The sequence below is a fragment of the Taudactylus pleione genome, unplaced genomic scaffold, assembly GCF_031769625.1.
Source record: "Taudactylus pleione unplaced genomic scaffold, aTauple2 ptg000093l, whole genome shotgun sequence".
NCBI lineage: Eukaryota > Metazoa > Chordata > Amphibia > Anura > Myobatrachidae > Taudactylus > Taudactylus pleione.
In genome coordinates this window covers 41,470,080-41,497,396 of record NW_028284495.1, presented here as the reverse complement: position 1 = coordinate 41,497,396, position 27,317 = coordinate 41,470,080, and the positions used below count along the sequence as shown (strand labels likewise).

At 44.4% G+C, this 27,317-nt stretch overlaps 1 protein-coding gene across 1 annotated transcript in view; it reads left to right on the top strand.

Annotated features, from left to right (window-relative positions):
* The window catches only part of PTPN2 (protein tyrosine phosphatase non-receptor type 2), a 98,534-nt gene that overhangs the window by 57,211 nt on the left and 14,006 nt on the right, over positions 1 to 27,317 (top strand). Inside the window, exons 3-8 of the mRNA XM_088469723.1 lie at positions 7,848 to 7,948; positions 14,658 to 14,756; positions 22,317 to 22,454; positions 22,598 to 22,807; positions 23,504 to 23,665; positions 26,999 to 27,165. Coding sequence (XP_088325849.1) covers positions 7,848 to 7,948; positions 14,658 to 14,756; positions 22,317 to 22,454; positions 22,598 to 22,807; positions 23,504 to 23,665; positions 26,999 to 27,165 — 877 coding nt within the window. The remainder of the gene's footprint in view (positions 1 to 7,847; positions 7,949 to 14,657; positions 14,757 to 22,316; positions 22,455 to 22,597; positions 22,808 to 23,503; positions 23,666 to 26,998; positions 27,166 to 27,317) is intronic.

Sequence of the window (27,317 nt, the reverse complement as noted above, 5' to 3'; positions counted from 1 at the left end):
GAAATTCAAACAGGAAGGAGGGACTCTCCTGTTGATAGCTCCCGCGTGGCCCAGACGGCACTGGTTCTCAGACCTTCAGGGTCTGTCCGTGGACAGTCCTGCGGTTGCCGCTACGACCGGTCCTTCTGTCACAGGGTCCTTGTCTTTACCCGGACCTGACTCGGCTGTCTTTGACGGCGTGGCTGTTGAGACAGCCATGCTGAGGTCCAGGGGGTTTTCCAGTTCTGTAGTGCGTACCATGTTACGAGCTCGGAAACCGTCTTCCGCGAGGATATAACATCGCGTGTGGCATACGTTCTTCCAGTGCTGTCGACCGAGAGGTTATGCACCGCGGGAGTTTCGTCTGTCTCGGATACTCGCCTTCCTACAAGCGGGACTAGATCATGGGCTTCGCCTTGCTTCTTTGAAGGTACAGGTTTCGGCCCTGTCTGTCTGGTTTCACCGTAGGATTGCTACAATCCCGGATGTGCGCACCTTTATGCAAGGTGTTCTCCGCATTCAGCCGCCCTTTGTTCCACCTGTGGCGCCTTGGGATTTGGCTGTGGTCCTGAGGGCTCTCCAGGGACCGCCGTTTGAACCACTGGGCTCAGTGGATCTTAAATGGCTAACAGCTAAGTTTTCCTTCTGGCTATTGCTTCGGCCAGACGTGTTTCTGATTTAGGGGCTCTTTGTTGTAGACCCCCTTTCTTGGTTTTTCATGGGAACAGGGCAGTGCTCCGCACTCGGCCCGAGTTTCTTCCCAAAGTTGTTTCCCAGTTTCATGTTAACGAGGAAATCGTTGTTCCGGCCTTTAACTCACCTGGTCTTTCCGTGGGTGAGGCCTCTTTGGATGTTGTGCGGGCCTTAATGACTTATGTTGACCGCACTTCTTCGTTTAGGAAGTCGGACACCTTGTTTGTCCTCTATAGCTTCCATAAAAAGGGTTGGCCTGCTTCAAAGCAAACTTTGGCAGCCTGGATCCGTATGGCTATTTCTGAAGCTTATCTTCATGAAGGCCTGCCGGTTCCTCCTTCTGTGAAGGCTCATTCCACTAGGTCTGTGGGTCCTTCGTGGGCAGCTCGACGTGGTGCCTCTGCAGTCCAGATCTGCAAGGCTGCTACGTGGTCCTCTGTCCATACCTTCGTGAGGTATTACAGGTTTGACACCTTCGCCTCTCAGGATGCTTCCTTCGGGCAGCGGATTCTCCTTTCTGCACAGGAGCGTCCCCACCCTTAAAGGATACTGCTTTGGGACATCCCCAAGGTATCCTGTGGATACCCTATGGACCCTGAAGTGGAAAATATGAGATATGGTAAGAACTTACCCTTGTTATCTCTATTTCTATGAAGTCCATAGGGTTCCACAGGACTCCCGCCCTGTCGCACCTGTGCTGCAGATGGGCTTTGCTCTGGTCACCGTTTTTTCCGTCTCCCTCTGGTGAGAATGTGATTCTTGTGTGTGTGTCCAGATCTTTTTTCTCTCTCTTCCGGCCTATGGCTTGGTAACTAACTGAGATGCCTTGGCTCGGGGGCGGGGTATAGGAGGGGGACCCTAGTGCATCATGGGAGGCTGAAAGCTTAACTCTATGGTGCCCGATGACTGACGTCACACCTATACCCCAAGGTATCCTGTGGAACCCTATGGACTTCGTAGAAATAGAGATAACAAGGGTAAGTTCTTACCATATCTCATATTTTTGTTTACTGTATATTAAGCTATAGTGTTCACTTACAGTATATAATATATACTGTAGCACTTTACAATGTACTAGACTTATGTTGTAAAAGTACTCCAATGTTCCGTCCTACCAAGTGTGCCATTTGATCAAGCTTGCATGGCCTCCATCTTCCAAAAACTGAAGAAGAATTAAACTTCGTTTTCTCTGTTCTGACCAATATTTACGCATATTTGCACCTAATGGTGTGATGTTGTTTTTTTGTTTTTTTTTCTTCAAATGCCGCCTTTCATATAATTACAGACTATTTCTTTCTCTGCTGTATAATTAGTAATTTGACTTTGCATAGATGAACATGCACAATGTAGATTAAACAACTACATAATAGGCAACACTTGGTGAGAGTAATGTTTTATTCTATACTACTAAGCAGCATAGTAGAATATTAACAATACATCTATTCATAATCCTACAATTCAAACATAAAACACATAAAAAAGAGGATATATTAATGTGCATATGAAAAATCAAAATATTATAGTCCATAATTAATTGGGCAGCATACAGTTGTGTCCTCACTTGTCTTTGCTGCTGTCGTGCCAAACAGTCCCTCCGGAATCTGTATGATTCCCGGCAGCGCCTGGCCGACAAAAGCAGAGTTTCCGGCAGCGGAAGCCCGACAGCGCTGGAAATCCCGATCGTCGCTAAGGTAAGTATAAACTAACCTAACCCCCTAACCCTAACTCTCCTTAGGGGTGCCTAAGCCTAACCTCCCCCCCAAGTGCCTAACCTCCCCCCCAAGTGCCTAACCCTAATCACCCCTCTAAGTGCCTAACCCTAACCTTCCCCGCTGCCTAAACTTAAGTCCCCCAGGGGGGTGCCTAACCCAAAGTCCCCCCAGGGCTGCTTAACCCTCCCGGGGGGTGCCTGACCCCAAGTCCCCCCCCTGGGTGGCCTAAACCTAACCCTCCCCCCCCCTCCCCCCCGCAGCTGTCCGCACGCGGCGCCCGGCATCCCTTCAATCGGGATGCCGGTCTCCCGGCGTCGGAGAAATGACAGGTGTCTAGATATAGACGCCGGTCATTTATCCCACGCCGGGATAAAGCAGTCGGGAAGCTGGCTGTTGGGATTCCGGCAGCCGGCTTCCGATTGTATACCGTCCCTCCTGGTGCGCCTGGTCCTATGAGACTGATGCGGCTAGGATGTGTCAGGAGACTACTGATTAATTTGATATGAGATACTTGTATATATATTTGTGCGACTGAATCTCTTGAGTCAGCATTTGAAGTGCTATGATGCAGCGGCCGCAGCTTTTTTCCACATCAAGTTCCATTTACAGACTCATTCGCACACATATATACAAGTGTTACATATTAAATTAATCAGCACTGTCTCCCGGTGCATCCTAGTCATATCGTATTGCGACTTAGACACATTTTCTGCAAAAAAAAGACCCTAGCAGAGTTGCATGGGACTTGGCGGCTCACACACACCAGGCATGAATTGAGTGAGAAAAGTGCTGCATGTTTTCCAGGGCAGTCCAGTGTGATGGAAATGTAAGGAGGTAGCCTAATAGCAGATATAAATGGACTAGCGCATTTTGCTGATTAAATGCGCTTCTTCAGAGGCATGTCTGATCATAGGTGTATATACTTAATGATTAACCGCCATGCACCTGCAGTGGAAGGGGAGGGATTGCCACAACCCTCACACACTGTACATATAAAAAAATATCATGTTGAAACAACTTCATAAGAGTAAGAAGAGAAGTTTCAATAGTTGCATAGTAAAAATATTTATAATGTAAAGGTGTGTTAACGACAAATCGTTCAAAAAATCGTTCAGTATTTGTCCCAAAAAGATGAACGAAAACTACAAATGCGCGCTGCCGTTTGCCGTTTGTAGTTTTCGTTCATCGTCTGAACTTCCTGTCCAACCTGACAATATTGTCAGGTTGGACATGTTCGGGGATGAGGGAGGGAGCCCGGCACTCAACTAAATCATTCTTGATTTCGTTCAGTGTGTGTGCTCAGTGTCGTTAACTACACTGAGCACACCCCTGCCGGGGATACACTGGGCGATGTTCGTTCAGGGCGCACATCGTCCTGATAGTCTACTATGTGCAGCTGTTGCTCATAGTCACGTGATCGCAGTTCAGTGACAAAATGACTTCTGATGTTTATCTGTGACTATGGCAACCTGTAATTTGTACGGAACTAGTTACTTGGGGCTCCATTTAATAAAAAGTGATATTATTTATTATCCTTTATGTATATGCCGCTACAAGTGTTCTGCAGCGCCTTACAATATGCTTGTTATCATGAGTACCTACTCTTAAATGGTCCAACCAATCAGCTCCTGTCATTTTTCAAACACCGCCTGTAAAATGGCAGTTAGCAGCTGATGGTGACTTATATTGTGGTGAAATTTTGTTTCTCTACCACTATACAGGTGACTTTCCTGTATGGACTATCGGCATTTGTTGTGCAACTCATATTAATTATTATTTCCATTATTTTAATAATTTTATCATTGTGTATTACTTCTTAGTGACTTCATAATAGCTCCCATGGGTCTCTACTTTTCCCACAATTAAACTTTGAAACTTGTTTAGTTAGAAAAAAAAAAGGACATTTTAATATTGTTTTGGGAGGATGTCTCTGGTGCCATGGATAAGGTCTTTTTGGCTGTGAAATGTAGCAGTCGTGTCAAAGTCAATCTACTGTATTTCAGAAGCTTAAGAAATTGTAATTTTTGTTAACTTTATTCATACAGAAAGAAAGGTAGTTTGTATGCTTCTGTAGATTGAGCCTTACTTTTGGTGAAGAGGAAAAATGTGGCTGTATTTAGAAACGATTTGTCTCGGAAATACTTTTCATGATCTGTCCTTGAATATTATTTGTTTAATAAGCAGATTGTATTTATCAAGTGACGGTTTATACAGAGCTTTTCCTGTAAATCTGTTGATAATAGTTGATGAGTGAATCATGTGTTTGTGCGATATTCCAGTAACAAATGTCGATAGTGTCTTGCCAACTCAATTGAAGCAGAAACCGAGAACGTGTCGCCACTATACAACCATGCAACTCGGTGACAATGTTGCATTAATGTTGCACATGGTCCTCTAATAAGTCAGCACTTGGTTGTTATGTTTATTATTTATTTTTGTTCACATTAACTGTCAAACTTTCAGGACCTGTGGCCTAGGATAGGTCAATTTACACATTCTCTTTCTTTCAAACAGTGATCACCTTTTTTGTTTGCTTGTTAGTTTTAAAGAGTTTACATTTGCACCAATCAATACAATGTATTAAGCTTGCTGGGCATTGTTTAATAAATCATTCCTTTACTCCATCAGTTACTGTATGGTATCTCCCCTGATATAATTTGTATATCAGTATTGATGTCCAGTGCATTGGCTGAACTAGCTGCGGTGCAGCCGGTGGCTTGCACCGGTGCCTGCTGTGGTGCAGTGGCCCATAGTCACCTGCATCCAAAAGCGCCGCTGCACCCGCCGCCGGTGTCCCCCAGGCCCCACAGTATTGAAGTGTAGTGCAGACCGCACTACACAGTTACAAACACTGCCGCCGCCAGCAGCAGTGGTGTGTTTGTTATAGCAGCCAATGAAAGTCAGACAGGCTCTCGTTGGCTGCTGAGTCCACGGTGGTAGACAGCTGGAGTTCACTCATGAGCTCCGCCTTCCGGCTCCCCCTGCAGCGGCTGATGAGAGAGACATCGTGAGGTCTCCCCCAAAGTGCAAAGCGGGCCGAGAGGAGCCGACAGTTTTATTGGGACTAGGGCAGGTCCAAAACATACATTGAGACAAATGGTAACATTTGAAGACCTTAGAAGGAACACAAATAGGGACAGTATGAAAATGGTATAGGAGACCAGGGAGTACAATCCTCTTTACCACGGTAATATGGCCCATCCTGGATATAAAAATATAAGATCTTTTAGTCTGTATATTAAAACTGTGTGGATATAGATATATATATATATATATATATATATACAGTGCCTTGCAAAAGTATTCACCCCCCTTGGCTTTTTAGCTTTTTTGTTGCATTACAATTTTTTTTAATCTGAACTTTAAGTGATGGATCTGCACAAAATAGTCTAATTTGCTGAAGTGAAATGAGAAAAATATATATAAAAAAGAATCTTTATAATTAAAATTGTGCATATGTAATCATCCCCTTTGCTATGAAGCCCCTCAAAAGTTCTGGTGCAACCAATTACCTTCAGAAGTCACATAATTAGTGAAATGAAGTCCACCTGTGTGAAATCTAAGTGTCACATGATCTGTCAGTATAAACGCACCTTTTCTGAAAGGCCCCAAAGCCTGCAACACCACTAAGCAAGAGGCATCACACCATGAAGACCAAGGAGCTCTCCAAATAAGTCAGGGACAAAGTTGTCGAGAAGTACAATTCTGCGTTGGGTTATAAAAAAAAAAAAAAAAAATTCCAATATGTAATCATAGCAAAGGAGGTGATTTACATATGCACATGCCAATTTTCAGATTTTTATTTATAAAGTCTTTTTTTATATATATTCTCATTTCACTTCAACAAATTAACTACTTTGTGCAGATCCACCACATAAAATTCAGATTAAAAAAATAAATAAATGACAGGTTGTAATGTAAAATAAAAGGTAAAAAGCCAAGGGGGTGAATAATTTTGCAAGGCATGTGTGTGTATATATATATGTGTGTGTGTGTGTGTGTGTGTGTGTGTGTGTGTGTGTGTGTGTGTGTGTGTGTGTGTGTGTGTGTGTGGTGTATGTTATTTCCCACCCTTTTGATTGCTTGACTAAGTAAACCCTATTAAATAAGTAGGTAACTGAATTAATTACAAATTTTAGTTTTTTGTATTCCTTGCATTGATAAAGCAAAACCACCAAAAAAATAATTCAGTGCCTATGGGGCATATTCAATTGGACGTGAGGTTTAGTGAGGAAAAAACCTTGCGCCCAATTTTGGATTACCGCAGGTATGCACTCTCCCAATACCCGCGGTATCCAATTAATAAAAAGTGGTTGCAGGGTTTTCAGAGCTAAAAACACAGCGCCGCGTAAAAAAAATGACACTTCCCTTCCCAGTGGTCTCTGTGGCTCCTGGTGGCCTCCCCTCCATCTTCTCACGGGGGAGGGGGCTGCTGGGAGATGTAGCTCTCTCAGCACCCTTTATGGGGGGCATACTCACACTGGGGACACGTATACACACCGTGGGTCTCACACACTACTCACCGCTGCTGCAGGAGACCGGAAGGTGAGTATTACTGACTAAGCCAATTGGAAACTTCCAATTGCTTAATTAGTCATTAGGAAGGGTGCCGCCGGGGTCCCAGAGCATTTCCCGACCTTTTATCCTAAAATTGTGGATTTTAGAAAAAATTGGTCGTGCTCTGGAGGTGCACAAAAAAAAAACCTCCCGGTTCTCAAAAAATCAAAAACCTCACTCCTAATTGAAAGGCAAAAATCCTGCACCTGCAGGAAAACCCAGAGGGTGCTGGTTTTTTGATTTTCTCGCCACCAATTGAATATGCCCCCAAATGTCAAATTACATGTTTGGTCATAATTGACAACATTCTACTGTGTCCCTGCTTATGATTGGAATTTATGTTGAACATACTTTGGTATAATTTTTAAGATTTGCAGTGGACTTCTGTTTTATAGAGTTTTTTTGCGCTATGGCGTTGGTGGGCAGTTATTTTTTTTATTTTTATTTTATATATCCAGATTAAATTAGAGGCACTTTTTACATTGTGTTTTTTCCCTTAGATTAAAGGTGGCCACACACATGGTGATCTGCACACTATTAGCCGATGTGTATGATTTGTCTACGATTTCCCTTGAAACTCTCCCCGGCAGCTCTGCACACAATCTGCACACAATTTGGTGTCCAATCTTCATACGATCTCTCCTGCATCCAGACTTTCACAGTGCATCGTGTCCTAGATTGTCAGATCTGCCCTACTGCACGGCAGATCTGAAGATGCGATGTGCAACCAGCGGGGATGCACATCGCATCGTGAGTGGGGACTCATGATTTACTCAGGATTTGGCCATATTTTACACGATCTGTCCTTCCAATGTGTCGGAATCGGCCAGATCGGGTAAAATCTTGCTAAGTGTGTGGCCAGCATATGTCTCTTAAGTAACTGCAATTTTGATTTTATTTTTGCAGATGACCATAGTCGTGTCAAACTTCAAAACGTGGAAAATGATTACATCAATGCAAGTCTTGTTGTTGTTGAAGAAGCCCAAAGAAATTATATTCTTACACAAGTAAGTGTATAGTGAATACTACTTTTGGAGACTCTTAAGGCCCCCATACATCAGAGATTGATTGCAGCAATCGTGCAATTTGCAATCGATTGAGAAAGGGAAAGATTTTTATACACAATCGATTGCAAATTGCATGATTGCTGCAATCAATCTCTGATGTATGGGGGCCTTCACATTTCCAAGGCTGCTAAAGTGTATGCACAGATTTGTTCACCAGAGGACCAGATTCAGTGCTGAACAGCTGTGGTTTATTGGATTAATGGGGGGGGATGCCTCAATGGTTTAGGCCAGATATCTTGCCACCACTATTATGATGGAAATGTCGGGTGTGTGCTGAAATCTTTTCAGCAAACAAAGACTCTTTACTACTTATATGGCTCTGTGAGCCATCTTGATGAGTACTAAATGTTGATGAGGATTTAGGTGTATATCAAAATATAATAACAACCCACACTGCTATGATAAAATTAAAATATAGTTTAGAAAACCTTTTTTTGTTTTTTGTTTTTTATAAAGGTTAATAAAAATTAGAGATACACCATTTATTTTCTAGTAACTTCTGTTTTATTTATTTATTTTTATAACCAAAGTCTGTCAAAATTGGAAGGCATATTATTCAACCCAAATGCATATGTATACGCTTCTTAACTGCATCATCATTGCATTTACAATATGTTACCATTGAGATTAATAAAAATTTTAACATCATTGAAATGGATTAGACCACTCAGTGATGAGTGTCATTGCCATCAGACTGTGGTAAATATTCAATTCGATGCGAAAAGTCCCGCACTTTTCGCATGCCGGACTTTTCGGCAACATCGCTGGTTTTCATTGCGTAAGTATTGCGCGTGTCCCCGCTTATCCCCATATTCAATTAGAAATCGGCGAAAACGGCACCCGGCGAAACGCAATCAGGTGAAAAATGCTGACAGATTTGGGGAAATCAGCCTGACACCCCCCAAAAAATGCACGAACATTGGGGATCATGTTAGATGCCCCCGAATAGCCCTGCAGAAGCTATTTGGGGTACTTAAATGCTCTCAATAGCTGCTAATTTGCGTTTTTGCACAAGTGGTGAAGAAGAGCATTTAGCATTTTTTTTTTGGTGTATAAAAACTAGTCCCAGCAAATTTGGGGTACATGAAAATAGGTGCCAGCATGGTTAAAAATCGCAAAAGTGAGCTTTGGAAAAACGCACCTGCAATAAAAGAAAAACCCCCCCATACTTGCAGACCCCCCCAAAGTCTATAGTCGCTAGTTTTTAAGTTTGTACCCCAACTTTGGACTTTTTTGCCCCCTTTTTCAAAGTCATTTTTTGGGGTGGTGTTTTCATTTTTTTTAGTATTTTTTTGATGCAGTTTACCTATGGGGACCTGTCCTAAGGGTGCAGGGTGGTTTCCCCACCTTTTGCACCCCAAAACTGCTATTTTGCATTTTTTTTTTTTTCAACAATAGGCAAAACTTTTCCGCCGGGTACATCGCATTGTGTTTCCGTACCAGCGAAAAGTCACCACAATTGAATATGGGGATAAGTTTCCGCTGCCAAAATTATGTCACCGGCGAAATTTTTTTGCCGGAAATGGCTTTTCGACGCTCATTGAATATGGCCCCATATACTAAATATATGGCAAATGTGATTTTGTGATAAACGTACAAAGTTTTCTATTGAACACTTTTTGTTTTAAGATTTTGTATAGATTATTTTATTGGTAACAACTTACCCCCCGTGGGGGCAGATTGTAACAATTATTTTTGTTCTGGAAAAACATGTTTTTCATTGTTGAAAATTATTGGATGTAACTTACACCCAATTAAATAGAAGAAAGAATACAGTTTTGTTTGTAAATTTTTCTGTTTGGCTGTGATTTAAAGATTTTTGAGATATTTGAATGTCTGTATTTTTGTAACAACAAGCCCCGCTTTCCCCTACACTGCATACCATCCCTCCTGCTGCAATAATGGTGTGGAACCTTAGATTGTTCTCTACCCATGATATGAGTGTTTATCTCTATCACCATGTGCCTCCTTGTCTGTATATGAAGGTTGTCATTGTCTGGTTTCAGTGTACTTTTAGGTGCAAACAGTTGTGTTGCACAGCAATCTGCTCTTGCCTCCAAGATATATGCATAGAGGGCCTGATTCAGAGCCGCTCGTAAGCGGCCGCTCGTTCGCTCCCAGCGATGTTCGCACATCTGCGCATGCGTATGGGTCGTAATGCGCATGCGCCAACCAGTCATTGCGGTCGGAAATTGAGCGTTCGCAAAATAGCGAGTGCCTGCTAATTTGAGTGACAAGATGAGGCGTTTGTGGGTGGTAACAGGGGAAGGTGCTTGAAAACGGGGAGTGGTGATCCGAACGCAGGCGTGCCAAAAGGTCAAAACGGGCGTTTTAAGGGTGTGCATAATTAACAAAGCAGCGTCATCGACCACGTCACTTGGTTGTTTCTTAGCCTGAACTGTTCGCATGATTGCGGTAGGAAAATCCTACCACAAGCACTGCGAGCAGTTCAGATGCCTTTCGATATACTCGATTAATCTAATAAATAGCGGAGATGACGTATGATGCGAGCTGCCAGGGGGCGTCTTTTCAAAATAGCGAGCGCATGTTTCGTTCGCTCGCTCGCTCAGACATAGAGGTGTCAACAGACCGCAAAGAGCGAGCGCTCAATTTAAATAGCCGGCCCCTTTTTCTGAACGAGCGAGCGCAAATAGCGTCCGGCTCTGAATCAGGCCCAGAGTCTTTTGAAAGTTTGGGAGCAGGTAATGAATGTGGATGAGTGACGCAGATCTTGTGCAGAGCGGATAGGGTAAGTTGGGAGAATGTTAAAATAAGCGAAGATGTAGTTTTATTGACAGCCTTATATGTAAGCAGAAGTATCTCCTATTGGTGTATGGACTGAGAGCAAAGCAGAAGAACATATCGCAAGGAAAATCAGTCGAACACCAATAAATTTACTTTCTCCTTCATCCACTAGGGGACACAGGAGGCTTCATGACACTGGGGTATAGACGTGTGCTAAGTGGGAGCTGGCACTTTAAATTTTAAAAATGTGACTAGCTCCTCACCCTCTATACCCCCCTCCAAGCTCAGTCTTAGTTTGTGCCCGAGGGTAGCTGGTAGTGTTATACACTTCTCCTAAGGGTTATGTCTTTAGTTTTATTAGTAGCGCTGCTGCGCTGAAGAAATGTATGCAAGAGGACAGGCAGCGGGGACCCACTCGCAGTTCGTCTGGGGTCCCCGACTACAGCGACCACTGCCTCTACAAAGGGGGTTCTGCATGCCGCTGCGTGCAGCGCGCATTGAGGCCCTCCATTAGTCAAACCGCCACCGGCAACGGAGGCGGTTACGTGAGTATAACCTGGCTCCCCAACTATTGGGGTAGCCAGGTTCATTGGCGGTGTTGTTTATAGCAGCAGGCTGCTCTGAGTAGCAGGGCAGCCAAGCGGCATCATTCTCTGTGTGAGGTCTCCCTCACACAGCGTGCTTCACAGTTCAGGTTAAGCGCCATGGCAGGGGGCGGAGCCTAACTCCGGAGTCCTGCTCCTTCCTCCCAGCGGCCTCATCGCTTCTCTGACGCGTGCTGGCGGCCATTACATGGAGGACACGGACTGCTGCAATCAGAAAATTGCTGCTGCATGAGACTGATAGCCTGACCTAAACCTGTAAGTGAACAGTGGGGTTTAGGCTTGTCAGGAGAGCATTTATGGCAGAAAGTGGTTGCTTGTTATTAATGACTAGCATTTTTTAGCACTGCTAGGAGCGCTATTAGGGCAAGTTATCCTTATCTAAGCCCTTCTCTCCTGCCTCTAAACCTATCTTAGTCTCTACCTGTCCTTTTCCACTATGCTTTACTGTTGTTTGTGTGGAGTCTGTATGTACCATGGCTGGAAGGGGCTCTAAGGTGTCTCAGAAGTCATTTACCTGCACAAAGTGTGCTGAGAAGTTTACACTGGGGCAGTAATCTAACTCCCTAGCACAGCTGAAGACTGGAAAAAAATTTGTTTTTTCAAGTGTCTTTCAATTTCCAGAAAATAGCATTAGTCTTCATATTTCTCCTCACATAGCAAAACTAGTCTCTGCAAAATGGCCAAAAGTGCTTTTTTTTTCTTATTGAAATTGCAAGAAAGTGAACTAAAAGTAAATGTGTGTATTTTTTATTCTTTTATACCACCAACAAGAAATACTTTGAAGTTTTTGCACAAGCATTATTCCACCTTTCCAAAGCAGCCAAAGGCCAGCTTGTATACTTAGGTTAGGTCAAATTAAAATGCATTTTATTCCTTTTTTTTTTTTTTTTTTTCATTTATTTGAATGAAACACACAAAATAGGTAGATATAATATGGAATTAAGGAACCCCTCTTTTATTGATGCCAGGATGGGGGGAGGTCTGGGCATTAAAATTCCCACTTTCTCTGGATAAATTAATGTTTCCTGTAGTATAGGGTATGTTAGACCAGAACTATTGAGAGCGCATATTGTTTGAAAGAAGATACTCCCATCTTTCAAATGAAGGCGCTCCCAAGAGTGTATTTGCCATGATGAGCGAGATTGTGCATGTAAAGTGTCCTACCCCACCTTCCGTCTCTACTACGATTTCTGCAGTGCAGGTGTTCCCCAGGCAATAATCACAAATGGGCCACATCATTTGAAACGGGGCCTCTCCTCTTTAAAGGTGCCCCTGAGTTTATTGAAGGGTTGGGGAAATATTCCTCTATTGTTGGACATCATAATGATTTCTAAAGTCATTTCAAAGAGGGTACACCCAAGCCTGTGGGTGCTAGGATTGATAGATACAGTACTTTTTGAATGTTCTTTCCCCTATTTTTTGGCTTATAACAATGTATGCAGTTATCATTGGGGGGTGGGGCTTAATGACGCCATTGTTTTCCCAGCATAATCATTTAATCAAGACAAATAATATATAAGATACCAGCACTAATGCCAAAAATACCAATGGACAGTTGATATCATAAAAAACAACAATTTAATAAAATCAATTACAATAATTCTCAAAAAACATCAGAGATGTATAAATGAAATTATAATACATATTAAAATGTCACCAATAATGATGTGAAAGAACCAAGAGTAAGTTCCTTGATAGATACTCCCTCCTGAAATAACAGTCATGTGCTGGGTGAATCAAATGGTAAGACTTAAAATGTCCCTTAGTTGATGAAATTACCAGTATAGGTCACGAGATTGTCACAGTCCTTGGCGGCATGCAGCGGCCATTGCAGTATTAATCCAGGGCTGTGGTGTTCCACCGGAGAAGAATGATGATGCCAAAGTAAACAGGGATTAAAAGTCCAAATAGGTGAATGCTGCCAGCAAGGAAGGAATATCACCGGGTCTATAGGCTCAACGCGTTTTGAAGGTTAGGAATACATCCAGCTTCCTCAGGAGCATATCCATAAGTGATCCATAGCGGCATATATATGTGGTTCTCAATCAAGAAACAAGTGGCACATGTGTGAATCAATCAATCATGATTACAATTTTAAATACAAAATACAAGTCATCAACTGTCCAATGTTTATGAAATAAATATATCTAAAATCCTACATGTCACATAACACATCTAAAGAAAAAAGGCATATTTATCTCTCATGCTCAACGTACCAGCATACACCCGCGTCACATGACAATCCATGTGACCCGGAAGTCCGCTGCAACGCAGAAGCATGTACACCTAGGTACTCAGTGAAACTTCACATAAACAACCCCTATTAGATGTTCTAATCATAATGGACAATAATCATAAGAAAGGCTCTCCTGATGTCCAGAGAGAATAGCTCCATTAGAGCACATAACGTTTTGTTTACATATGTGAAACTCCTTATCCCATGAGTCTCAGGGATGGTCACATGGGGCATTTTTTGTCACGTGACGTGGAGCTATTCTCTCTGGACTTCAGGGGAGCTTTTCTTCTGATTATCCTTGTAGCACGCACGGCCTCGCAATATGCACCAGTAAGCCAGCAGAGCATCAGGAGGTGGAGCAGCTCGGCCAGACCGGCCCATCTGGCCATCGGCCCTTCTAGTATTTGCAGTCCAGCCATGCTAGGGTCATATGGACCCACATAGTCTTCACTTACTGCTCCCAGCTCCTTCCTGCTATTTTATAACACTTTTTGTAAATACTTGCTGATATGTTGTTATAGATAGGAGGTGTTGTGTTTTTTTCACAAATTATATTGCTTTAGCCTATTATTGTGAAATGTGGTACTTTTGAAGGTTATTTGGTAGCTTACCATTATTTTAAAAATCAAAAGTTAAAGCTTATTTTGTTTTAAAGAAATCTTTATTTTTTTTAAATAAAAATTAGTTAAACATGGTAATTTTTATTTTCTTATTTGCAGTATTACAATTGCTGTGATGATGTGTATTTACAGTAGTTCTTCTGTACAATGGTTGAACATATATCATGTGTTAGAATAAGTTAATTTCAGATGCAGATAAGACACAGAATTGTAGCTCTCCATTATCTGGTGGTCAGTGGAATCCTGACCTAAAAGACTTCGGTGGTGTAAGCTGCAGAAGAATCTCCTATGTAAGGAATGTGCTTGTTTGTACCTCCAAAAGTGTACTTCTCATTTGTGCAGGCTTAACTTTACTTAAAATTAAAGTTTGTTTAATTTGGGACTAGAGAGGGTAATTAACGGTAACCTTTATTTCATCATTTGTTTTTTTTTCTTTCCAACAGGGCCCCCTTACCAATACCTGCTGTCATTTCTGGTTAATGGTCTGGCAGCAGAAAAGCAAAGCAATTGTCATGCTTAACCGAATCATAGAGAAGGATGCGGTGAGTATGCAGCTCAGTGTGTTTTTCTCAGAAATGAAGTCATATGATCTACCAGATGCAGTCAGTTTCATATCTCCATCTGCTGTCTCTTTGTAGCAGTATTTCCTGGTCTTAGATTGTGCACCAGTGTCATAAATATCACCCTTTGGGGCCTTGACATGTACTAGTTAATGTTGGAAATGAATCCTAAATGCACATAAAATAACTCACTTAGTGCCTGGCTAGCTTCAAACGGTATGTATACAGCAGTTTAATGGTGTACTGTCCTAATATGTTGAAAGCATTTTAATGGCATTCTGCCTTAACATGTATAGAGCAGTTTAATGCATATTTGCCTACTTTTGAAAAAGCATTTCAGGGAGATTGTGAAAGCAGCACCTATGAGCGCGGCGGTAAAGTGGGCGTGTACTGCTACATCTGAGAGGCGTGCCATAACAGTGACTTACATTCAAATGTAAATGAGCCCCTAAGCAGTTTGTAAGATCTACTTGTTGATGAAAATACACTGATACTTTCCAGAAAATACATGTAGCCATAGGGATTATTGTGTCTTATAACCAATGCAGGAAAATACTAATGATCCCATCTGAATGTATATATCTCAGTTTTATTTTTTAGATAACAGCTTCATAATTGGGGGTAAGGTGCAATCAGGGAGACAGGGAGATTTCTACTATTTCAGGGAGTCTCCCTGACAATCAGGGAGAGTTGGCAAGTATGGTTTAATGGCATACTGTCTTAATATGGAAGTCACATTTCCTATTTCTACTTCAGGGTCCATAGGGTATCCACAGGATACCTTGGGGTATAGGTGTGACGTCAGTCGCAGGGCACCAAAGAGTTAAGCTTTCAGCCTCCCAGGATGCACTAGGTCCCCCTCCTATACCCCGCCCCCGAGCCAAGGCACCTCAGTTTAGTTTGGTGCCCGGCCGGAGTCGGGTGCACCTGTTGGAGTGGGGGCTAGAAGAGCCCCTGAAGCTTATTCTTCATGCAGCTGTGGCTGCACAACTGGATTAACAGCATGGACAGTCAGTCCTGACGTCCATGCTGTCTTCCCTACACCCCGCCGGTACCAGAACGCCGGTACTGATCCGGGGATGCTGGTGGGCGTCTGGGGTCACAGCTAGCGGTGACCCCAGATGCTCCGGACCATGGCCGGATTCAAGGGGGACAGAGGTAAGCAGCGGGGTCCCGCGGTGGGTCCCCGCTGATCACATGGTCCTAAGTCCCCAGGCAGGGGGCTCCCTGGGGACTGGCTGCAGCGTGGAGCCAGGCGACCAACCTGCGCTTCCACTACCCCCTGGGACAGCGGACCGCAGCAGAGCGGTAGCGCTGCGGCGTCCCAGGGGTTAAATGCATGCCAGGGGAGCGCGCCTTCCCTGTCTCACAGCCGGCGCCTCCCCCGCTGCACACAGCCCTCTCTGCATGCTGCCGACTGGTCCTGTGGCAGCGCTCCTCCCCCAGGCCAGCCTCCTCTCTGCTCCTCGGCGGCCATCTTCTCCAGAACGCATGGTGAACGCTGCTGGAAGCGCTGAAAGGAAGCATCGTGGTCTGGGTCCCCCCGCATACCTCTCCTCCGCTGTGGTCAGGTCTGTGTATGCAGCGCTGTGTCCTACCAGGCCCTGTGTCTGTGTAGTTGAGTGATCAGCGCTGTTAGTGCAGGAATTGTTATTTTTCTGCATTGTATGTGACTGTGCTAGCGCTGCTGCCTGTAATCTTTTCTTCTCTAAACTGTCAGCTTTATTACTGTCCCTGTTCTTTCTGCTAAAGCCCTTGCGGTGCGGTGCTGCAGGGTGGTCTCTCGCCTATTTAATACTTAATTGGTGAGAGAGGTCACATACGTGGTGCCATCATGTCTGAAAGTGATTTTCCCCTCCGGCTACAGTGTACCACGTGCAAAGTACCGTTAGCGGAGGGGGAGGGTAGCGCGGAGGGCCTTTGCCGGCAGTGTTTGTCCATGGCGCGGCCTATTACGGTTACAGCACCGGTACAGGAGCCGCCCTGGGCTTGTTTCGCTCAGGCGTTAACAGCTTTAGTGGGCCAGTTAGCTCCGCAGCCCGCGTTTACTCCGATGGGTTTGTCCCAGCAGTCTGTGGTGTCGTCACCCATGCAGGGGTTCCCACGACAATTGGTGGTACCCCACAGTCTCCCTATTTCCCCGCTCCCGGGTTCTCAGGAGCCAGCGTGGGTTAACTCCCTGACGAGTTCTGTACAGCACTTGTCGGATGTGTTGCAAGGGGAGTCTGTGATGCGGTCTCATAAAAGGCCGGTGGCGTCTCTGTCCGCTCCTTATGAGGATGACGAAGGGACGTCTGATGATGGGGAGATTCTAGATCCTTACGATCAGGAACCTCTCCATACTAAGGACGCTGATGCTAAGTCCAAAGTATATATTCCTGGACTTATTCGGGCGGTCCGCACAGCCTTGGTGATTGAGGACGAAGTTCCCCCAGCGGCTAAATCTAAGTATGCCTTTTTCAAAGATGTGAAGGGCGATGCCACAGTCTTTCCTCTTTCGGGTCAGTTGGTGGACCATTTAGAGGAGGCGTGGAAACAACCTGGCAAAAGATACCAGCCGCAGAGACGCCTGGCGGTGGCTTATCCGTTCGCGGATAATTATTTTGCGAAGTGGGAATCCCCTCCACAGGTGGATTCTCACGTGACCCGTCTTGTCCGTAGTGCCACATTGCCGATGCCATCCATGTCCTCCCTTAAGGATGCTACGGACCGCAAGGTAGAAATCTGCCTGAAGTCCGCTTATTCCCTTGCAGGGGGGGCAGCACGGCCGGCTATGGCCATTTGCTGGGTTGCCAGAGCGATGGAGCGCTGGGCGGATTCATTAGAGGCTTCTTTTGAATCCGACTGTCCGGCCGATCAGGCGGAGTTGATTGGCAATCTCCGTGATTCGGCCACCTACATCAACGAGGCGGCTCTAGACATTAGTACTCTGGTGTCTAGAATTTCTTCAGCAGCGGTAGCTGCTAGTCGCACCTTGTGGCTGCGATCCTGGAAGGCGGACGCAGATTCCAAGAAAGGTCTGGAAGCGTTGCCGTTTACCGGAGAAGTTCTCTTCGGTCCGGATCTGGATAAGATTGTGGCCACGCTGGCGGCAGCCAAATCTGCCTGTCTCCCGTCGGCCGCTGCTCCTTCTGGTTCGGGACCATCGTCCTTTCGGTCATCTAGGGCCCAGGGCAGGCCCAAACCACAGTCGTTTCCTCGACAGGCTGGCCCTAAGAAATCGGTCAAGCCCCGGAAGCAGGCATGGAGTACCAGACGTCCGGCCCCCAAGCCAGATGACAAGCCTGCGGCCTGACGGTCCGGGCCTCCCTTTGGGGGATCCCAGGGTGGGAGGCCGCCTGCTACAGTTCGCCCAGTGTTGGTCGACCACTACGACAGACACTTGGGTTCTGGAGGTGGTTTCCCACGGATACGCCCTCTCCTTCCGGCACAGACCCCCGGCTCGCTTCTTCACCACGGGTCTCCCATCAGACCGGAACAAGGCTACGGAGCTGCGGAAGGTATTGCACACTATGCTCCAGGCTGGAGTTATAGTGGCGGTTCCATTCTCCCAGAGGGGCCAGGGTTTCTATTCAAATCTATTTTTGGTACAGAAACCCAATGGGTCATATCGTCCGATTCTCAACCTCAAAGCACTCAACAAGTCTTTGCGGGTCCCGAAGTTTCGGATGGAGACCCTACGGTCCATCATTCTGGCGCTGGAACCTGGGGACTACTTGGTGTCATTGGACATACAGGACGCTTACCTGCATGTCCCTATTCTTTGGCGCCATCAACAGTTCCTCAGGTTTGCAATCAGCAGCGACCACTTCCAGTTTCGGGCGTTACCTTTTGGCCTGGCAACAGCACCACGTGTTTTCCCCAAGGTGATGGCGGTCATGGCGGCTTCTCTGCGGCTGCAGGGAGTCCGCATGTTGCCGTATTTGGACGACCTGTTATTGGTGGCAGGATCTCCAGAGCTCCTGTTACGCCACTTGGACCTGACCATTGCACTGCTGCAACGGCACGGCTGGCTAATCAACTGGCAGAAGTCCACTCTAATCCCGTCTTGGAGGATTCTGCATCTTGGAGCCTTATTGGACTCGGGACAGCAAAGGATCTTCGTGACGGAGGACAAGATCTCTGCTTTACAGTCAAGGGTGCGCAGTTGTCTGCACAGCCGCCGGGTGTCCTTACACTCGGCGATGAGGTTACTGGGCTCCATGGTGTCGGTGTTCGACATGGTGGAATACGCCCAGTTTCACTCCAGACCTCTGCAGCACCTGATCCTGTCCAAGTGGAACGGGCTGACTCAGTCTCTGAAGTCCCAGACGATTGTGCTCACCCAGGAGGTTCGCCTGTCCCTTACGTGGTGGTTACAGACGACCCACCTCAACAAGGGACGTCCGTTCTGGGTTCCAAATTGGGTCCTGTTGACAACGGACGCCAGTCTTCGGGGCTGGGGAGCAGTTTCGGGTCCACACTTGTTCCAGGGCAGGTGGACGCCGACAGAAGCGGAGCTTCCAATAAATATCTTGGAACTCCGTGCGGTCTTCAATGCTCTCCAGCAGGCACAGCGGTTTCTCCAGGGTCGCCCGGTGCAGGTCCAGTCGGACAACGCTACCACCGTGGCCTACATAAACAGGCAAGGAGGAACTCGCAGTCGGGCGGCTCTCGTAGAGGTCTCTCGGATCCTGGTTTGGGCGGAGCGCAATCTTCCGGCCATATCAGCGGTCTTCATCCCGGGAGTGCTCAATTGGGAGGCGGACTTTCTAAGTCGCCAGGACGTTCATCCGGGGGAATGGTCCCTGCACCCGGACGTTTTTCAACTACTGGTGGACAGGTGGGGTCTTCCAGAAATCGACCTCATGGCGTCCCGGCACAACAACAAGTTGCCGGTGTACGGGTCTCGCACAAAAGACGAAGGGGCGTCTCTGATGGATGCTCTGTCCGTCCGGTGGACGTTCCGGTTCGCATACCTGTTCCCTCCGGTCTCCCTTCTTCCACGGGTAATCCGGAAATTCAAACAGGAAGGAGGGACGCTCCTGTTGATAGCTCCCGCGTGGCCCAGACGGCACTGGTTCTCAGACCTTCAGGGTCTGTCCGTGGACATTCCTCTGCGGTTGCCGCTACGACCGGACCTTCTGTCTCAGGGTCCTTGCCTTCACCCGGACCTGACTCGGCTGTCTTTGACGGCGTGGCTGTTGAGACGGCCATGCTGAGGTCCCGGGGGTTTTCCAGCTCTGTGGTGCGTACCATGTTACGAGCTCGGAAACCGTCTTCCGCGAGGATATACCATCGCGTGTGGCATACGTTCTTCCAGTGGTGTCGACCGAGAGGTTATGCACCGCGGGAGTTTCGTCTGTCTCGGATTCTCGCCTTCCTGCAAGCGGGACTAGATCATGGGCTTCGCCTTGCTTCTTTGAAGGTACAGGTTTCGGCCCTATCTGTCTGGTTTCACCGTAGGATTGCTACAATCCCGGATGTGCGCACCTTTATGCAGGGTGTTCTCCGCATTCAGCCGCCCTTTGTTCCACCTGTGGCGCCTTGGGATTTGGCTGTGGTCCTGAGGGCTCTCCAAGGACCGCCGTTTGAACCACTGGGCTCAGTGGATCTTAAATGGCTGACAGCTAAGACTGTTTTCCTTCTGGCCATTGCTTCGGCCAGACGTGTTTCTGAGTTAGGGGCTCTTTCTTGTAGACCCCCTTTCTTGGTTTTTTATGGGAACAGGGCAGTGCTCCGCACTCGGCCCGAGTTTCTTCCCAAAGTTGTTTCCCAGTTTCATATTAACGAGGAAATAGTTGTTCCGGCCTTTAACTCACCGGGTCTTTCCGTGGGTGAGGCCTCTTTGGATGTTGTGCGGGCCTTAAGGACTTATGTTGACCGCACTTCTTCGTTTAGGAAGTCGGACGCTTTGTTTGTCCTCTTTGGCTTCCGTAAAAAGGGTTGGCCTGCTTCAAAGCAAACTTTGGCAGCCTGGATCCGTATGGCTATTTCTGAAGCTTATCTTCATGAAGGCCTACCGGTCCCTCCTTCTCTGAAGGCTCATTCCACTAGGTCTGTGGGTCCTTCGTGGGCAGCTCGACGTGGTGCCTCGGCAGTTCAGATCTGCAAGGCTGCTACGTGGTCTTCTGTCCATACCTTCGTGAGGTATTATAGGTTTGACACCTTCGCCTCTCAGGATGCTTCCTTCGGGCGGCGGATTCTCCTTTCTGCACAGGAGCGTCCCCACCCTTAAAGGATACTGCTTTGGGACATCCCCAAGGTATCCTGTGGATACCCTATGGACCCTGAAGTAGAAAATATGAGATATGGTAAGAACTTACCCTTGTTATCTCTATTTCTACGAAGTCCATAGGGTTCCACAGGACTCCCGCCCTGTCGCACCTGTGCTGCAGATGGGCTTTGCTCTGGTCACCGGTTTTCCGTCTCCCTCTGGTGAGAATGTGATTCTTGTATGTGTCCAGATCTTTGTTCTCTCTCTTCCTTCTCCTCCTCCGGCCTATGGCTTGGTAACTAACTGAGGTGCCTTGGCTCGGGGGCGGGGTATAGGAGGGGGACCTAGTGCATCCTGGGAGGCTGAAAGCTTAACTCTTTGGTGCCCTGCGACTGACGTCACACCTATACCCCAAGGTATCCTGTGGAACCCTATGGACTTCGTAGAAATAGAGATAACAAGGGTAAGTTCTTACCATATCTCATATTATTACAACAATGTTATAAAAGTGGTGCCTTAAAGGAAATGTCACCCATACTGGCTGTTAAGACTGTTTAGCCTTTGCCCCTGTTTAGGACCCCTACCATTCAGGAGATAACCACTGGTCAATCTGCAGTGAGTTCTTCTTTTGTAGATGACAGGAGGAATTTGAGTTTCATAGTTGCTGAAACCTTGTGCCTGTAGCAGTTGTGGAGGGAGATTTAGCAAACCTTCTATACATGGCAATTGGATCAGTTGCCCATAGCAGGGTTGTGCGAGTAGTGCCGTTGCACAGGGCCTTGGAACAGAACAGTTGCTGCCCCACGGAACTAGCATGTGGCTTGCAGGGTGTCTGGAATGGAGTCCAAGTGGCGCTAAGGCAGCCTGCGCAGCCCTAACCTTAGGACTCTTTGAGCAGTACTCTACTTCCTGCCCCTAGGCGTGACATCATGACGTCACAGGTTTAGGATGCGAGGGCGACATAGAACGCCCTGGCCCATTGTAACCATGGTTGCTATGTCTAACACGTCCACTTATCCGCTTTAGAAAGCTTCGTAAATCTACCCCATTGGTTGGCTGCTGAAACCACCAATTCACATGGAAGTATCAGGAGCTGTGAAATGCAATTGTAGTCTGGAAGGAAAATGAACCCCTGTAAATTTACCTGTGGCTGAATAAACCCTTCCAATCTGTTACTTGGGGAGTGGGTTTAACAGTTACATTTTCAGTATAGGTTAAGATCTCAAGCCACATTTAAGAGGCCCTTCCAGGCTTCCTGTATACAGAGACCTCTTTTCAGGAATGGTTTAGACCTGCTACATTTTTCCTTAGGTAATTTCTATGCTAATATTTATCTACTGATACAGGTGAAATGTGCGCAGTACTGGCCTACTCCAGAGGAGGAAATACTGCTCTTTAAGGAAACAGGGCTGTGTGTGGAGCTTTTGTCTGAAGATATTAAATCTAACTACACAGTTCGGGTGTTAAAGTTACAAAATATCAATGTAAGTTCTTCTGACCTTATGCTACTGGCTTTTTCTATAGTATTTAAACAGTGTTTACTCTTTGCTGTTGTTTCTCCATAGGAGCACTAGTAAACTCATAACATTCCAGTATTCAGCATATTCTAATATGCTTTATGCTTCAGACCACAGAATCCAGAGAAATTTTCCATTTCCATTATACCACGTGGCCAGATTTTGGAGTACCAGAATCCCCGGGCTCATTCTTAGACTTCTTATTTGAAGTACGCAGTTCTGGTTCCCTTGATCCTGAATATGGGCCCTCCGTTGTACATTGCAGTGCGGGAATTGGACGCTCTGGGACATTTTCATTGGTGGACACCTGTCTTATCCTGGTATGTTGTGTTGTGTTGTTTTTTTTTATTTTTGTCGCCTTATGTTTTTGGTCTTGAAATATTTTGTTATTTGCTGGTATGTTTTTAGTGTCAAATTGTTGTTGTTTATTTATTTTTATTTTCTTTTTTACTAAAGTCCTGTTCTGTTTTAGCATATACTCATAAAAGTTCAGTTGCACTTATAGCATGACTATAACTGTCCGTCAGTGTTTCATAGTGGAGTGTATGACAGACACCCCTAAATTTGATGAAGAAGTCCTTGAACTACTTCTAAGGTAATTTTAGTATATGAAGAAAAAATCCATAGTGTGGTTACACAAGGCTGATCACCCTTTCCAGGTGCTACCCTTGTTGCTGCTAATCAAATGCCATCTATTCTGGGCCCAGAAAGGTGTAATTTATTCTGAATCACGCCGGGACCAGTTGTAGAGCTTCAGGCTCCTTCCCTGTTGCATGGAGTTAATTGTTATTTTGAAACTAAAATATTTAAATGTATGTGTGCAGGTTGGTGTATAGTTAAATGTATCTAAAAATGTTTTACATCTATCTAAAACATGCAGCTATGCATTTAAAGGGACAAGAAGCAAAGGTAGTGCAGTTGTGAACTGAGAGGCAGATTGTTAAGATGAAATGGATTCATGTTTGCGATGCTATATTATATGAATATGTCCATGTAATTTTCTTCTTTCCTGTTAGATTGCAAAGAGAGAGGATCCTTCTACTGTGGACATCAAACAAGTGTTGTTGGATATGAGACAGTACCGAATGGGACTCATTCAGACACCAGGTCAACTGAGATTCTCCTACATGGCTGTAATTGAGGGGTCAAAGTCTATAATAAGAGACTCTGGTCTACAGGTTAGTATGTTTTTAAGCTAGGATGAAGGTGTTGGGGCATGTACAGAGTGGAGCGATTCACTAAGGCTTATTGAAGCAAGCAAAGATGTGTTGTGCAGGAGAGTAGGAAGCAAAGCAGCACTCAGCAAGCTTTTACCACAACTGGGCAATCAGATTCTATGTAGAGTCATGTCAGTCAATTAAAAATGCACCAGCTCGCATTCAAGAGATCTTTTTAAACAGTTGAATGTCTCCATTCTTCAAATTTAACTAGGATCCAAGAGGATGGATCTCTGCTTTAATGAGAGGTATTTTGGTTCCAAAGGAAGAGAAAAATTCACTTCTGTTGCTACAACCATTCTTTAGCATTTATGCTGGTGCACATTTGTGAATGACCATTATTGTGAGAGAACTTTTGCTTACAGCCCCGAGAAGCCCTGTAGGGCTGCCCGGATTGGCACCAATGGTGAGTGTTCCACCACAGTCCACAATCCCTCCACAGGACACTGCGGCCCGCGAGTGGGGACTGCACCCTGCACATCCGGCAGGCTGTTTCAGAAGAGCGCATTTTGCCATTTTAAAATCTACCAGGGCGCGGCACCTTGCTACAACAGCCTAGCAGGAGACTATCTTAAAGGGAGGCAAATTCCATTCGGACGCCATGCGTTCCAACATTTTTGATCTCACATAGCCAAACAAGGATCATGCCATTTGTACCAATTTTCACCCAATCTCTCTCTTATAACACATGTTAAATTCTATCAAACAGATGAACCTTATTGACCCAGACCAAGTTAGTTTTGTGACCACAAGACAGGCCCTTGACAACACTCTGAACATGGTGGGCTTCATATCCCATATTAACAAAATTTTAATTTAATCAGTACCACTACCAACATTATTAGTATCATATTATGTGTTATCTTACACTCACATAAATTTGGAATCGGTATCACTGTTTTTGAGCAGTGTAATCCCTCGGACCTAATGGAAATAACGGCACCCGCCAGACCTGTAGTATCTCCGGGTCCCGCCTGACATGGGAGACTGTTCAACAGAGCGGATGTACAAAAATCCAAATACATTACCGTACAAATAATCTACATGCTGTCCCTGGACTGTGTAATTATTACTGTTAGATACATATGTGTATAACCGTAATATTGGAGCATCTGATTGCATGGTTTCATACACTGGCTCACTTTATTTCGGTATAACCTGCAATTAAATAAAGTCTTATTTGGAACTGATATCTACATAACATTATATATGGATTGAAGATCTTTCATTTAAGTTCTAGGAAAAGATAATTTAACTTCCCCTGATATGGATGTTCTACAATATTGCTCTAGCTCAGGGGTGTCAAACAGTCTAGCTGTACTTTAGTAGGAATATTTGTATCTTACATGAAGATCTTGCATGGAATGAATTCATGTTGCATTTTTGTGACAATTGAACCTGAAGTTTTGATACAGGTGTATTTATTAGAGATCTAGATAAACATTAAGCATTATTGAATGGCTTTGTTTTTCTGCATATTATTTAATTGTAATTTTTATAGTTTTATGTACTGTATACAGATGCTTTGCATTTATTATGGTTCATGCCTAATTATATTTTTATAATCCATAAATATACATATTGTGCATCCATATTATATCTATTTTGTATATGATTAACAAGATTTAAGGTAGAACAGTATTTATTCCTTTCATAGATTTTAAAGTAGAATAGTAATGTATCTTGCCAAAGTTATCCACCCAGACGAAATGGAATCTTCCAATAGCCACAACTTGATGCCTATACGGTTACTGCATTGGGTGTTGTAATCTGGCAATAATAAACTACTGCATAGGCAGGCAGGCAAGCCAAGGACTCCTCGTTCTGCAGATTGGGTTGTGTCTTGAAGCAGTTTGATAACCTTTAAAATAAAGGGGATTGAGTGGACAGCAAAGGGCACTTGTTAATCAGGATAAATAAATACACTCTTTATATTGCTTGCAAGCTTTATTATCAGCCAAATTTACAGAGCCACAGGGAATTGTTTCTTTGCTGGGAAAAGATCCGTGACTGACATTTCTTCCGAATGCTGTGAAAGATACATTGTGCCCAGCTATAACATCTAATGTTACAAAGTAAGCCTGTTTTAATAAGGGATTGAGACTTGCACCTTATTTTTGATAAATTTGATACACTCTCCCTTGAAGACTATTTAAAGACAATTAGTAAGTCTAATAATCTCTGGCTACAAAGTAAAAAACGGTGATCTGTTTGAGCCTCTAATATAACCATGTTGGCTATATTTAGAGGGCCCTTTTACTTTGCCTATACATTTGTGTGGCTAATTGAGGCATTTCTAAAAATCATTTTAAGCTGCATGAGCTATTATTTTTAGTTATATTTTATTGTTTTAATATGTGTTCTTAAATGTATATTTGACAGCACTTCATATTACTATATATTTCTCTGATTGTTGTGAATGCATTGTATTTCCCATATTGTTTTGAAGCAGCATCTTAAAATACAATTTTATGGGATTGCAATAATAAATAATATACTGAATGCTTGAACCATCGTTAACATCTTTTTAGCGCCAGATTTTTTATTCTCTAGATTGATAACCTTCTCACATTCTTAAAGTCAATGGCTATAAGAAGGATTTACAGAGGGGTTCAGAGCCTAGAAAGTACTGATGATATAGTGGCTAGTATTGTCACCGTCTTGGTGTTCTGCTCATCAGCAGTTCCCTGAAATCCATCACTATGTGTGTAGCAAGAAGGTCAGAGAATTGCTGAAAAACGATTTTAAACCCGATGTGTCCTGGATAGCAGGCTCACATGTGACCTACTTTGTACTGGTCCAGGCCTCATTCCTGTCTCCCTAGAATATCTTTTGGAATATTTGCTTCAATAAATTTTGGGTTTACAGTGTTTGATTTTATTTATTTACAATTAAAAAAATAAAAAAATAGACCTGATCTGCGAGTACCTCTATGGACTGAAGCAGCATTTTGCACTCCTTGCAGCACTATTTTGGCTCTTTAATGTGTGTGCATACCCACTTAAATGGGCACTTTAACAGTGTAATAGCATTTGCGCTGTGGTCCTACAATTTTTTGCCTCCTGTAATTCTTTTTGCATTTCACTTAACTATTTATTAACTATACAGTTGGTGTATTCTGTTTTACCCAGTGTTATATTTTGTTGTACGTATTCTGTCATTTTGTTATATGTGGTCGTTTTTTTTTTTTTTTTATTTTTTATTTATTATTTTAGAAAATGGTTGAAGTAGAAAATGGAATTAAATAGTTTTGTTTGTGTTTTTTAACCTCTGTGCCTTTGATTTAACTTACAGAATCAATGTAAAGGACTTTCCAAAGGTGATCAGTCTCTCAAAATAGACAGCAAACAGACTGGTGAAAGGTATAATGGCAATAGACTCTCTACAGAAGAACAAGAGCAAAATGAGAAAAATTCAGAATTGAATAATAAGCCACAAGAAGCAGATGGTGAAACGCAAAGGTAACCTAATCAGAAGTTGTCACCTTGTAGAACCTCACAAACCTTTTCACGTCATGTAATTATTATCACAGAAAAAAACTCTATGTACCTGACCGTTTCTGGCTTAAAAAATACCTTTTTTTGGCTTCAATTACTTTTGCCTTCTGTAATAT